The sequence below is a fragment of the Pongo pygmaeus genome, chromosome 3 (assembly GCF_028885625.2).
Source record: "Pongo pygmaeus isolate AG05252 chromosome 3, NHGRI_mPonPyg2-v2.0_pri, whole genome shotgun sequence".
Lineage (NCBI taxonomy): Eukaryota > Metazoa > Chordata > Mammalia > Primates > Hominidae > Pongo > Pongo pygmaeus.
The window spans coordinates 37,035,953-37,049,877 of record NC_072376.2 but is presented as its reverse complement, the minus strand read 5'-3'; the positions used below and the strand labels follow the sequence as shown (position 1 = coordinate 37,049,877).

At 44.4% G+C, this 13,925-nt stretch overlaps 1 protein-coding gene across 1 annotated transcript in view; it reads left to right on the top strand.

The window, feature by feature from the left end:
• The first annotated feature begins 248 nt into the window (after nt 1-248).
• The window catches only part of RELL1 (RELT like 1), a 73,762-nt gene continuing 60,085 nt past the window's right edge, over nt 249-13,925 (top strand). The window contains exon 1 of the mRNA XM_054485618.2: nt 249-480. Within this exon, the coding sequence (XP_054341593.2) occupies nt 261-480 (220 nt within the window). The 5' untranslated portion in view covers nt 249-260. The remainder of the gene's footprint in view (nt 481-13,925) is intronic.

The following is a 13,925-nucleotide window of genomic DNA, read 5'->3' as shown; positions in this document are numbered from 1 at the left end:
TCCGGGGCTCGGCAGGGAGAGGCGGGGCCAAGCCGAGGTGGGTGGAGAAAGAGGGCGTGTCCATGGCCTAGCTAAGCCGCTGAGGCTGCTGCCGGGTTTGGAAAGGAAGCGGGATTGGCAGGGAGAGGCGGGATCAGGCTGAGGTGGGCGGGGAGTCGGGGGCGGAGCCATGAGTGGGCCTCGTGCCGGCTTAGGTGGAGCCCGGGGCGCGCGGGGAGAGGCGGGACCGAGCCGAGGTGGGTGTGGCGTGGGGCGGGGCCATGGCGGGGCGGGGTTGGCCGCTCCCTGGGGCCCAGCCCAGCCACTCGATCAGCCCACCGGCTCCGGAGCGGCTCTGCCTTCCCGAGCGCGGGACGCGGCGCCCTGGGGGAGGAGGGCGAAGCGACGCGGCGATGGCTCCGCGGGCACTCCCGGGGTCCGCCGTCCTAGCCGCTGCTGTCTTCGTGGGAGGCGCCGTGAGTTCGCCGCTGGTGGCTCCGGGTGAGTGTCCGGTCGGAGCCGGGGCGCCCGGTGCTGAGCCCGGTCCCGGGAGCGCGGAAGGAAGCGAGGGGTCGGGACGGCAGCCCCGCGGCGTCCCGAGGAGCCTGCTTTCTGGCACAGCCGCGGGATCCTGGCGCTGAACAACTGGCTGTCCCGCGGCGGTCCGGGCAGGGCGCGGTGCGTGGCAACGGCTCCCGTCCCTCCCCTCCCGCGGGCCCCGCTCCCGCCTTCCCTCCCCGGGGCCTTCTCCGAGGATTTGTGTCCCCCAGCCCTGGGTTGTGCGGGGCGTAGGGACCAGGCCTTCCTCGGGGGCTCTTCCTCCACCGCCGCGCGCCTCGGAACCCCGCGGACCCCTTTCCCGCCGCCCTTGTCCTCAAAGGCGCCGCGAGCGGAAGATCGTGACACAGAGCACCGGGTGCGCTGTCGGCGCCTCCTTCTCCCTTTTAAATACCTTAAAATATCCTAAAACCTAGAGGACTTTGAATCTCTTTCCACGTTTCCGTTTATTTGGGTGGTTGATGGATTCTTGTAACAGGTCAAGGAGTCCACATTTCTTCCCATATATCCTGTATAAGTCAGGCTCGGAAAAAGGGAAGGCGCGTTGGTAAACTTACATTTTTTTCTTCTTTGTGTTGATTCCTGTCGTCACGAAAGGAACCTTGTGTGGTCTGGGCAGGAAGCCACCAACAGAGATGCTAAAGTGTCACCAACGATGAAGCAGTTTTTAATTGAAATCACTCTTAAGAGGAGGTGTAAGTTTTATGGAAGTCCTATGTCACATCCTTGCTTTTATAATTACAGACACTAGGGATTCCTTACCACCGCTTCCCCTCTTAATTGCCACCTAGCAGCCGCAGTTAAAAAAAAAAAACATACTTACTTGGCCATTTGGGGTTACTACAGCTGGGAGTCTGACGTCAGCAAGCTCTTCCAAGCTTGATTTCAGGGGTGGCTCCTCCTCAGGCCCAAATAATAAGCAACTGGAAGCCTTTCAACAGTGACTGTCTCCTCCATAAACATCCATAAGCTCTTCCTCCTGAGAACATTTCAGTCGCTTACAACTTTTACACTGACTTAGCAGTTTGGCCTTCACTTTTTCATAGAAACCAGAGCAGGTTGGAAGGGAAGGAGATGGATAATATTGTCTCCTGACTCTTTTTAGCAGGCCCGTATTTCCGTTAGCTATCCACCTGGGGAAATGGCAGCTAGTGACATGTTTTACTGGATGGGACAAATTTTTTTTTCTTTTTCTTATTTTGATACAGGGTCTCATTCTGTCACCCAGACTGGAGTGCAGAGGCACAATCTCGGCTCACTGCAACCTCCAGCTCTCTGGTTCAAGTGATTCTCCTGCCTCAGCCCTCTGAGCAGCTGGGATTACAGGCGTGTGCCATCATGCCTGGCTAATTTTTGTATTTTTAGTAGAGATGGGATTTTGCCATATTGGCCAGGCTGGTCTCGAACTCCCGACCTCAAGTAATCCTCCTGCCTCGGCCTCCCAAAGTGCTAGTATTATAGGCATGAGCCACCATGCCCTGCTGGTTCATTTTGATTTTCATCCTGCGTTTGATTGCTGGGACACATAGGTGCATAATCAGGTTCCACTTGGATGTGAGGTTGGAGACATTCCTTAGAGGGTTAGAGTCAGTTGCAACAGAATCTGGGGAAGAGTTTAATCTGGGAGTAAAATTATTAAAAATTCAGCTCATGATGCATGTAATTAGCCATCATCAGCAGGAGAAATCCATCCCTAGAGTGGGTGTGTGTTCAGTTTGACCTCTGAGCAACACCCAGGTCTCAGGGACTAGAATGTGACTGATGAAAGCTCTCATCTAATTGCATGACAGCCTTTTTTTTTTTTTTTTTTCTTTTTGATGAAAGTTAATGCGGAAGAAGAAAGAGGTGTCTGAAAAGGAAAGGATACAGAGCACAAATTTGCCAGTATCTTGAGGCGTGTGTAAAGAGAAGATGCTCTGACCAGCCAACATCTGATCCCCTTGGAACCAAAGATGGTGTTAATGTTCGTACGTTGAGCATAGGGAAGTAGAGGGAAAGGAATGGGAAATACTGTTGAGTGCCTGCTGTGTGCCAGGCTTTGGGTTGAGTACTTTATATGCATTTTTATTTATTTATTTATTTTTCTTTTTGAGACATAGTCTTGCTCTGTCGCCCAGGCTGGAGTGCAGTGGCGTGATCTCACTGCAAGCTCCGCCTCCCTGGTTCACGCCATTCTCCTGCCTCTGCCTCCCAAGTAGCTGGGACTACAGGCGACCGCCACCACGCCTGGCTAATTTTTCATATTTTTAGTAGAGACGGGGTTTCACCGTGTTAGCCAGGGTGGTCTGGATCTCCTGACCTCGTGATCCGCCCACCTCAGCCTCCCAAAGTGCTGGGATTACAGCCATGAGCCACCACGCCCAGCCGCATTTTTATTTGTTTATTTATTTTTGTTTTTATTATTATTGAGTTTTGAGACAGAGTCTTGCTCTGTCTCCCAGGCTGAGGTGCAGTGGTGCGATCTCTGCTCACTGCAACCTCCGCCTCCCCGGCTCAATCAATTCTCCTGCCTCGGTCTCCCTAGTAGCTGGGATTATAGGCGCCCGCCACCATGCCTGGCTAATTTTTGTATTTTTTAGTAGAATCGGGGCTTCACCATGTTGGCTATGCTGGTTTGTAACTCCTGACCTCAAGTGATCTGCCCTCCTCGACCTGCCAAAGTGCAGGGATTACAGGTGTAAGCCACCGCGCCCAGCCTTCATATGCATTTTTAAACTCATTGCTCATAACCCTCTGAAATACTTACTTCCAGTAAGGCAACTGAGGCAAGAGAGGTTAAACAAGTGGCTGAACATCACATAGGTACTGTGCCAGTCAGCATTCAGAGAAGCAGAACCACTAGTAGGTGTCTGTGTATGTGTGTACCTTTATATGTATCTTTATCTGGGATAACCCAGCCTGCTTGATTCCAAAGTTCATTCCGTTTCCACTGTACCCCACTGCTCTGCAGAGAAAAAATAGAATATGAGTCAATCTCTGCAATCTCGCTGAGATTCTAAGATAGTTTAGAACATCATAAAATTATAAGCATGTGGTTATCAGAAGTTGTTAAGTAGAGAAAAGAAGGGCAGATAGCTTCACGGTGGGTAGTGACAATGCCTTTTTCACTTCCTTCCTAGTAGAAGAATCTCATTAAACTTGTCTCTTAGCAGCAGCATTCGAAACTATATACCACAAGCACCCAAAGGGATGATTTTCCACATCTTGGCTTATTTATGTCCTTAAGTTCTCTGGTTACTCAACCTTCAGGTTTATTAGTTTCTCTCTCAGACAGTGGGCATAGCCCTCGAGTAAGGAGTGGGTGGAAGAGGTCCTGGGGCTGGTGAGATGAGAAATGCATTGTCCTTGGGCTGCGGGCTTTCCTCCAGCATTCTGACTCCCTTTTAGATGCTAAAGATAAGCTTTATTAAATTCTGGGTTCTCTCTTAGCCAGATAGCTGCGAAGCTGTACATCCACATAATATATAGTGTTTGGAAAGTTTTGAAAAAGCACACCTTGGAGCTTGGGAGTCCATGTCTACATTTAATTTAAAAAAGAAATGAAAAATGTGAGAAGTCTCTGTCAATTCCCTGCCCCTACCCCCTCTAAAATAGGAAATGAAATGAATCTATTTGGAAGTTTAAATAGTTGAATTTGAATGTGAGAGACCAAAGCCCCAAGTGAACAAACAACAGATTTTATTGTTTCTTTAAAAATGATTCTTTGGCCCTAATGTTGAAGTTTAATGACTTATTGAAACAATAGAGAAACGATTTAAAGCTGACAAAAAGAATAAATTAAATTGTCATTGGTATAAACTATTAGGTTGAGTGGTTCCTAATAATTTAGGACACTTCAGTGGTTGTAAAGATTTGGTTGCTGCTGAAAACAGATATATTAATAATTCTGGTGTGGTTTATAAAAACTAAAATCAGACTTTGGTGTTAGTACACTGTAGATACTTTACTCTTTTAGGTAAAAGGAATTCAATTTTTATTATTACCTGGTTTGTGGCAAGCGGTAGTCTAAGTACCTAGATCATTTCATTCTTACAATGAATTTCCTGTCAGTTATATACGTAATTTTATTCTTGTGTTTGTAGATGAGGAAATTGAGCCTCAGAGAAGTTGAAAAAGTCACTCTTTTCAACTCTTTTCAAAATCCAGTAAGCTGGATTTTGTCATGGAGTCCATTGAGTCAGATCTGTTTGATTTTGAAATCCATGCTTATTATTACTAAACTATTTTTTTGAGGAAGAAAATTATTTTTATTCTAAGATATTTATAAAGAATCAGTAAGTAACAAGGTCATGGGATGCTATGGTAGAAAGAGCACCAAGCCTTAAGTCAGGGCCTTGGACTTGAAGTCAAAAATCAAAAGGAGGCCGGGCGCAGTGGCTCACGCCTGTAATCCCAGCACTTTGGGAGACCAAGGCGGGTGGATCATGAGGTCAGGAGTTCAAGACCAGCCTGGCCAATAGGGTGAAACCCTGTCTCTACTAGAAATACAAAAATTAGCTGGGTGTGGTGGCACATGCCTGTAGTCCCAGCTACTTGGGAGGCTGAGGCAGTAAGATCACTTGAACCTGGGGGGCGGAGGTTGCAGTGAGCCGAGATCGCACCACTGCACTCCAGCCTGGGTGACAGAGTGATACTCCTTCTCAAAAAAAAAACAAAAAAAAACAAACAAAAAAAATCAGAAGGAGACCCTGATGCCTGCAGCATGTGGTTCTGTCCACCTCCATTTCCTCACCTGTAAAATGGGCATTGTGCCAACACCTGTCTATCTGTCCTACTGGCTGCTCTGTCTTACTGAGCTCTTGTCTCTGAAAGTTCCGGGTAAATGGCAGAGTGGCATATATCTTTCATCCTGTGTATCTTTAAAAAATATAGTATTTTTTCTCCAGAGTGCACATTAGGCTTGATTTATATTATGTCATTTAAACTGTCAAATAAATGTGGACCACATATATTAAACAGTTTTTATTCTGGAGGTGGTGATAGCTTTGCAATGATAGGGATTTTTAAAAAACCCAGAGTGACACCTCAGATTAGAGTTTGCTACTGTTGCATGGGAGTTAAGTAGCCAAGCCATCTTTTCCCATTTCCCTTTAGCTAAAATACAGTGCACTAGGTATTTTTGGAAAATTTCCCCAAAGATTTCAAGTTTGTGGGAGGAAGGAGCGAGAATCACCCTTGATTCCATTATTCCAAGGCACTAGCCATTGTTAGCATATTTCATTCTGGTCTTCTCTAATTGCATTTTTTTTTTTTTTGAGATGGGATCTTGCTCTGTCACCCAGGCTGGAGTGCAGTGGTGCCATCTCAGCTCACTGCAAGCTCTGCCTCCCGGGTTCATGCCATTCTCCCGCCTCAGCCTCCCAAGTAGCTGGGACTACAGGTGCCCACCACCATGCTCGGCTAATTTTGTTTTTGTATTTTTATTAGAGATGATGTTTCACCATGTTAGTGAGGATGGTCTCGATCTTCTGACCTCATGATCTACCCGCCCCGGCCTCCCAAAGTGCTGGGATTACAGGCATGAGCCTATAATTGAATTTTTAACTTGGATAGGTTCTCTAATTGCATTTTTAACTCAGATAGGTTCATAATGCAATATAACTTTGTATCATGACTTTTTCAGTTTATGTTACACAGAAATGTTTCTCTATTTCCCTACACACCCAAAAAAGGGCAGCCTACTGTTCCACTATATGGATTCACTGTATTTTACTTTACAATGTACCTATTTGGGAGATTTCAGTTGCTAATTATTTTTAAGTGAGTTTTAAAACTCATTTCAGTGAATGCCTCTGTGCATGAAACTTTGCCTAAATATCAGACGACTTCCACAGAAAATGGGTTCCTGAAAAGGCACTTTGAGGGTCAAAGACGTTCACATTTTTGAGGCAATTGATGACACCAGTGTTGATCTGAAGGTCATCCCAGGTTACATTCTCACAGCAATAGCCAAAAAGACTCAATTTCATATTCTTGTTATTTTCTCTGAAAAACATATTCGCTAATTTGTTAGGCAAAAATTGGTATCTTGATTGTTTTAATTTGTACATTGTTGATAACTATTAGGTTGATTTTGTTTTCTTGTAGTTTTTGAGCCATTTGCAAGTTTGTAATCGTTTATGGACAATTCTGAAATGTGAAAAGCTCTGAAAACAAGTTTTTCTTGTAGGCTTTTGATACATTCTCTAGGTCATAAAACTTAACTTGAACTAATGTGAGGTTTTTTGTTTGTTTGTTTTTGAGATGGAATCTCTCTCTGTCACCCAGGCTGGAGTGCAGTGGTGCGATCTCAGCTCACTGCAAGCTCTGCCTCCTGTGTTCAAGAGATTCTCCTGCCTCAGCCTCCCGAGTAGCTGGGATTACAGGCATGCACCACCACGCTCGGCTAATTTTTGTATTTTTAGTAGAGATGGGGTTTCACCATGTTGGCCAGGCTGGTCTGGAACTCTTGACCTCATGTGATCCACCCACCTCGGCCTCCCAAAGTGCTGGGATTACAGAGATGCACCACCACTCCCAGCCTAATGTGAGGTTCTACAGTATATATTATTCTCTCTTGACTATTTGCACGTTTTGCTGAATAATATTAATGAATTTGATTTGAGTGTTACAGGATGTACACTAAATGCATTGCATTACCTTCCTAAAATCACAAGGTTTGAACTTTGAAGCACATCTGACCTCCAGGTTTTCAGATAAGGGATTATGGTCCTGCATTTTCCCTTCTGTGACTCATCTGTTGGTGTCTGTTGGGAGGCAAATATAAAGCTGCTCAAAGTAGCAAAATATCCAATGGAGAAAATAAGTCCTCAAATGAGTGACACTTCAGAAAAAGAAGTACAACTTTGGTACTCTAGTGTGAAATCTAAGAAAATAAGGGTACCTGAAAAAAACTAAGGTTTTGTTTATTCCAAGTGACTTTATGAATGGGTGCCAATTAGAATGGAAACTTGTTGGCTAGATGGAGAGTTTGGGCCAAATTTCTCCTCTGCTTTCTTCTGCCAGTTACTAACACAGTTCTCTTTGTAAGAGTAACTGAATCTACCCAAGGGACTTTCTGGAGGATGGATGGGTAGAGGGGCCGGACATCTTACCTTGAGGATCCTTTTGCCAAACCTGTTGAACTCAGAGGACCTGGTTTTCCATTCCCACCTGCAATACCCCAAGGCCTCTGGCTTCTTCTCTTTACTCAGTAGCGCTGTTCCAGGATCTCAAACAGAGATAACCCCCCAGCCAGGTATCTGCCATTTCCCGTGCCAGCTGCCAGCCCTACCTGATCCCCCTCTCCCATTTTGTTTGTGCACTCTTGTGGATAACTGCATTCCAGCCACTAATAAAAGTGCCTGTTGTACAGAGAGAAAAAAAATCTTTAAATTACTTTCCTTATCTGTATTATAGAGAGAATATGGCTGAGCTGCCTCATGGCATTGTTGTATCAGTTACGTAAGATAAAACTGGTGAGTGCTTGGCACACAGTAAGTGATGAAAAAGTGTATTATTATTGTCTAGCCTAAACCAAATACTAACCTATCACAACTAAAGAATGAGACAAAGTTCCTAACCACTCCAGAATTTTCCTTTTTGGGCCTCTGCCATTACTTGAGGGGTTTCCTGTCACCTGTTGCTCCTGAGCCCTGGGTGCTGGTGCTGGTTGTGTAAAGGGCAGAGGGGGCTTTGAGGAGGGGATGTTGGGCAGTGCCCAAAGGAGTAGGGTCCGATGGGCTTCGCAGAGTTCTCCTGGGAGGAAGGGGATTTGTGGGGCAGAGCCATTAGCCACCAAAACTAAGCAAAGAAGGAAGGAAAGCATTACCTTTATAAGGTGATATTGTCTGTATATTTGTCCCTGCCCAAATTTCATGTTTAATGGTAATCCCCAGTATTAGAGGTGGGGCCTGGTGGAAGGTGATTGGATCACGGGGATAGATTTCTCATGAATGATTTAGCATCATCATGAGAAGTGCTGTCCTCACAATAGTGAGTGAGTTCACAAGAGATCTGTTTGTTTAAAAGTGTGTGGTACCTCCCCGCAACTCTCTCTTGCTCCTGCCTTCGCCATGTGATGTGCCGGCTCCTCCGTTGCCTTCTGCCATGATTGGAAGCTTCTGAGGCCTCCCCAGAAGCAGATGCCACTATGCTTCCTATACAGCCTGCAGAACTGTGAGCCAATTAAACCTCTTTTTTAATAAATAAATTACTCAGTCTCAGGTATTTCTTTTTTGGGGAGACAAGGTCTTGTTCTGTTGCTCAGGCTGCTGGAGAGCAATGGTGTGATCTCGTCTCACTGCAACCTGTTCCTCCCATGTTCAAGTGATTCTCCTGCCTCAGCCTCCTGAGTAGCTGGGATTACAGGCACCCGCCACCATGCCTGGCTAATTTTTGTACTTTTAAGTAGAGACTGGGTTTCACCATGTTGGCTAGGCTGGTCTGGAACTCCTGACTTCAGGTGATCCACCTGCCTTGGGCTCCCATAGTGTTGGGATTACAGGTGTGAGCCACCGTGCCCAGCCTCAGGTATTTCTTTATAGCAGTGCAAGAATGGCCTAATACATAAGGGTAGAACATGACATTTTCTTTTGGAAGAACTTTGGAAGATTCACCAATTGGTTTATTCTTAGATAGCTGATCTATAGGTGTAGTCACAAAATTGTGACAGTTTTTCTTTAGTATTTGAAGTAGATTTGATGATGACATGCTTTGTGATTATCCAGGGTCTGAGTGCTTATTGTTCATCTTCTCATGGCTCTTTGATAAGTGTTTCAATGAAGGAGACTCTTAGGAGGAGGAAGCAGAGTCCTGTAGTATTAGGGCTGGAAGGGACCTTGACTGTGGCCTCCAAGCTTTTGTTTAGCAGATGCGGAAACTGAGTTGGCACAGCCAGGACTTAAGTGAGTGTCTTTCCTCATTCTGGGACTCTTCCCATTGTGTTAGGCTGTCTATGGAAGTGGATCCAGCCTTGCTGCCTATGGCAGGTTTCCTTGATCTATATATGCCCTTGATCCTCATGCTCAAGGGCCTGGTTTCTCAGCTCCTTGGATGTAGGATAAGGAGGACTAGGAAGAACTTTGGCTAACTGACTCATGGGAGTAATTGTGTTATTCTTAGTCATATTTTAGATTCAGAAGGGACTTTGATGGTCATCTTGTAATTAACACCCTCTCTTTGCAGATGGGGAAACTAGCCCAGAAAGGTTCAGTGTCCTGTGGGAGTCAGGAGTGGCTGTAGCCCATAGCAGATGAGCAGACCTTTAGGTTTGGTGAGGGAGGGACTATGTGTATGTCTTGTTCGCCATTGTAGGCTCGGATCCAAGCACAGGGCCCGGAATAGAGTAAATATTTAAATATTTAAATGAAGGAAGGAAGCCAGAGCTAGAATTCAGGTGTTAGGACTCTTGGTCCAAAGCTTTTTCTTTACAATAAAGTGAAGAGTTACTGTTTCCAGTATTCACCCACAAATCTTAGATGTAAGCCTCCCCACAGCCCTTCCCTTGCACTGGTGAGAGGCTGTTTTGTCTACCAGCCTCTACAGGCCAAATTGCTCCAAAGGCAGAAAAATCTGGTCGTGGAGGAAAAATGAATGATAATAACAAACAAGCAATACTGCCAAGAATGATAATAACAAACAATCAATACTACCTTATCAGGTGATATGGTGTGACATTGGTAGCATTTTCAGTGCAAAGATTTTCGAAACCTAAATCTCTTCATGAAACTCTTCTCAAAGACAAACTAACTCAGCTGTATTTCTACAACCAGTACTTCAAATGCATCTATTAATTGTATATGTATCATATTCCTGATTTTATAATACTTTATACTATTCAAAACCAATTGTTTCATGGCTTCTTTGATTTACTTAATTTATCCAACAGAGATTAACAAAGTACCTTACAGTGTGCAAGGCACTGAGAATGAAGTGATGTGAACAAAATAGACTCAGTACTTGCCTTTATGGAGCCAGTAGGTTATCAGGAAGGCAATTAAATAAGCAAAATGACATGCCCTGAGTACCTTGTCAAGGAAAGTATGACACAGGGCCAAAATACCTAACCTGGGGCTGGGGTTGGGACATGCGTGGACAAACTAGACTCCAGTGCAGGTTGGGCATGCTCTCTGGACGAAATGAAAGTGAAATTTACAGCTGCAAAACTGCAGGAGTTGGTCAGGTGGAAAGAACTTGTGGTCACCGAAGAGAGGAGGTAAGATCAAGCAAAGCAACAGCAGTGGTTCCAAAACTTGAGTGTTCAGAAGTCCAGCTGGAAGGCTGGTTAAAACAGATCTCTGAGCCCCACCCGAGAGTGCTGAGTCCATAGGACTGGGATGGGTCTAGAGACTTGCTTTTCAACTCTCATGTTTCTAGTAATGCTGGCTAAGTATCAACTGTGAGCAGGAGAGTGAAAGAGATAAGAGTAGGTGGAATCCCTTCCCCTCTTCTTGGGGCTGTACGTATCCTGTCCTCTGCCCATCCTTCAAGCTGATATCAAGATAGCATTTCCAGGAAACATTTCCTAGGTATCCTCACTGTCTTTATTGCCTCCTGTGAATATGCTGTCCACAAGTCTGTGGATACGTATTGCATCTTTTCCATGTTATTTAGCCCTCAGTTACATGCAATTCTTTCCACCATGTTTGTTTTGTCTAACTAGAGCTTCTTGAGGCAGCTCAGCATATGAAATGTGTACAAAATATTTGATTGCCTGATCAAATTTAATTCTTGCAACCGCTGTGAGGAGAAAGTTGCATGTTATTCTCTGTTCTGTGGAGATGTGGAAACTGAGACTTACAGGGAATAAGCAAGATGAAGAGAAAGGGAATTTCTTGCTCAAGGCAGAGGAGAGGAAGTCAACGTGAGGTGTATGTTCATTGTTCTCAAATGCGCTTTGCATTATGTGAAATTGCAGATATTCTGTGCCCAGCACCACTAGTAGAAGGAAAATTTTATATTTAATTTGTTTTTGAGCTTTTTCACTATAGGTTCATCTTCTTAAAGAGAATACAAAGGCATCTTATAAATTGAATGTAGATTTTGTTTTTAGCAGCAAATGATTATCTTAGGAATTCTACAGAAATTGTCCACTTGCTTTTAGAGTAAATATTTGGAGGGGGTATTTTAATTTACGTGTCATTAGGCTTAGAAATGATTTTTATAAAATTTTGGCGTGAGGGAGATAGGACGTATCAATTTCAATTTCCTGAAAATACACACATTAGACAATTATGCCATTACCAGTCTTTGAGTGGCTAGATGGATTTCGCTGAGTGGTTGAAGACTTACAGAGAGCCTGTACATAGCACATTCACAAGACAGGTAGGGTTAAAAACTAACTAAAAAGAATTCCTTTCGATACCAGTAATCTGCCAAACCTTCCTTCCCCGTGCGTAGATGTAAACATAATCTGGTTTTCTCAGATTCCTGTAAAAGGTGGAAGTTTGAAGAATTCACTGGGCTTTTTTATCACAGTACAACTTGGGAACACTAATTTTCAAATGTTCTAACAGTTCTTCATAGCTGGAAGTCCCCAACACAATTATGTGAATTATCCACTTTATAAAAAACAGCAGCCCGGAATTTCCTGGCATTGGTGAAGTGGCAGATGGCTAATGAGCAGGCATTCCTTCATTTTTCTTTGCAAGTTTGTTCTATATGCTCGTATGGCCTGAATGCTTTTACTGCTTCCTCAGTTCTTTCCATCCTCCTTCTAAAGGCAAAACACAGAACAACCACCAAAAGAAAAAGGGAAGCATTGGACATTGTTTAAAGCTATGTGATAGAGCCAAGAAGCTGGGTTTTGAAGGTGAAACTCATTTCACAGTCGTGATTGTCAACTCAGCCCTTTTTAATAGTCATTGCAGGTAAAACTTGTAGATTATTCTTTACAGTGTGCAGTTAATTTAAAAATGAGGTTTCTCTTATTTGAGATATCGTTAGGTGCTGTGTAGGTATGTAAAATGAATAATAAACTTCTTTTTTGTTTTCCACAAACTTGTGATTGAGAAGGGGGAGATAAGCTATGAATACAAATCATTATAGTATAGTAGAGAATGTGTTTGGTGTAATCAGAGAACTACAGACAAAGTGCTGTGTGGGATCAAAGGGAGGGAGGCTTTCCTTCTGATAAGGGCGATGGAAAAGACTTCATTCATAGCCTGAAACTTGGCATTTTCAGTGGACCTTAAAAGGGAGTGTATGGAATGGTGTGCTGAGCAAAGGAAACAGCCTGTGTACAAAGGCTTGGAGGTAGGAATAGAGAAGTTAGTGCAGACTGGGTGTGGCAGAGACTCCTCAGTGGAAGTCACGTGAGATGAGGCTGCAGAGGGGAGACTGAGGCTAGGCGACAGAGCTCCGGAAACTGCACTTTACTGTGTAGTGGAGAATAGGGGACAACAAGAGGCCCCCAGGCATTGCCATGTGATAGAAGAGCCCCAGAGGCTGAGCTGAAAGGGGACAGGGCCCTGTGCTGTCAGCGGGGCAGTTGAGATTGCCATTCCCATTTCCTTATCTGCAGAAGTGTAGGTGGTAGGGAGGCAGAGGGTGAGCCATCAAACAAATAATACAGTCCTTTGTAAGTAACACAAATAGGATCTATGCAGCAGAATAGATTTAATGCAATCCATATGATATGCAGATAGAAAGAATTTTTCAAAGTTTAAGGAGTGCTGAGAAATGAGAATCATGAAGTAAGTGCTAAGTATATAGTTTTGGCCTAGCGTGGTGGCTCACGCCTGTAATCTCAGCACTTTGGGATGCTGAGGCAGGAGGATCGCTTGAGGCCAGGAGTTCAGGACCAGCCCGAAAACCATAGCAAGACCCTGTCTCTACAAAAATAGAACAAAAATTAGCTGGGCATGGTGGCATGTGCCTTTCATCCCAGCTACTCAGGAGGTTGAGGCAGGAGGATCGCTTAAGCCCAGAGGTGCAAGGCTGCAGTGAGCTGTGATAGTGCCACTGCACTCCAGCCTGGGCTACGGAGTGAGACCCTATCTCAAAAAAAAGAAAAAAAGAAAAAAAAAAGTATATAGTCTTGATGGCTTGGTGGCGTGAAAGCCAAGGAGTGTTCATTAATGGTTAAAGCTTGCTAATTACATATTTTTCTTAAGTTAGAGTAAATACCTTGAAATTATACAAATCAGTTTGTCTATTGAATTCTTGATTACAGGCGTGAGCCACCACACATGGTCCAGACTATTGAATTCTCAACCATTAAACATTTATTTTTTGGAAGTATGTTGGTGTGTTTTCATTTTTTGGCCCTACTGTGGGTCTTGTCCTTGTTTACTTCTCTTTCCCAGTCTGGAGGACTGTCAGTGTTAAGGCAATCTCTAAATAAACCATGCATATCAGCACTGGGATGATTTGTAAATCCTGCTTGGCTATGGGCTCCATCTCTGTCA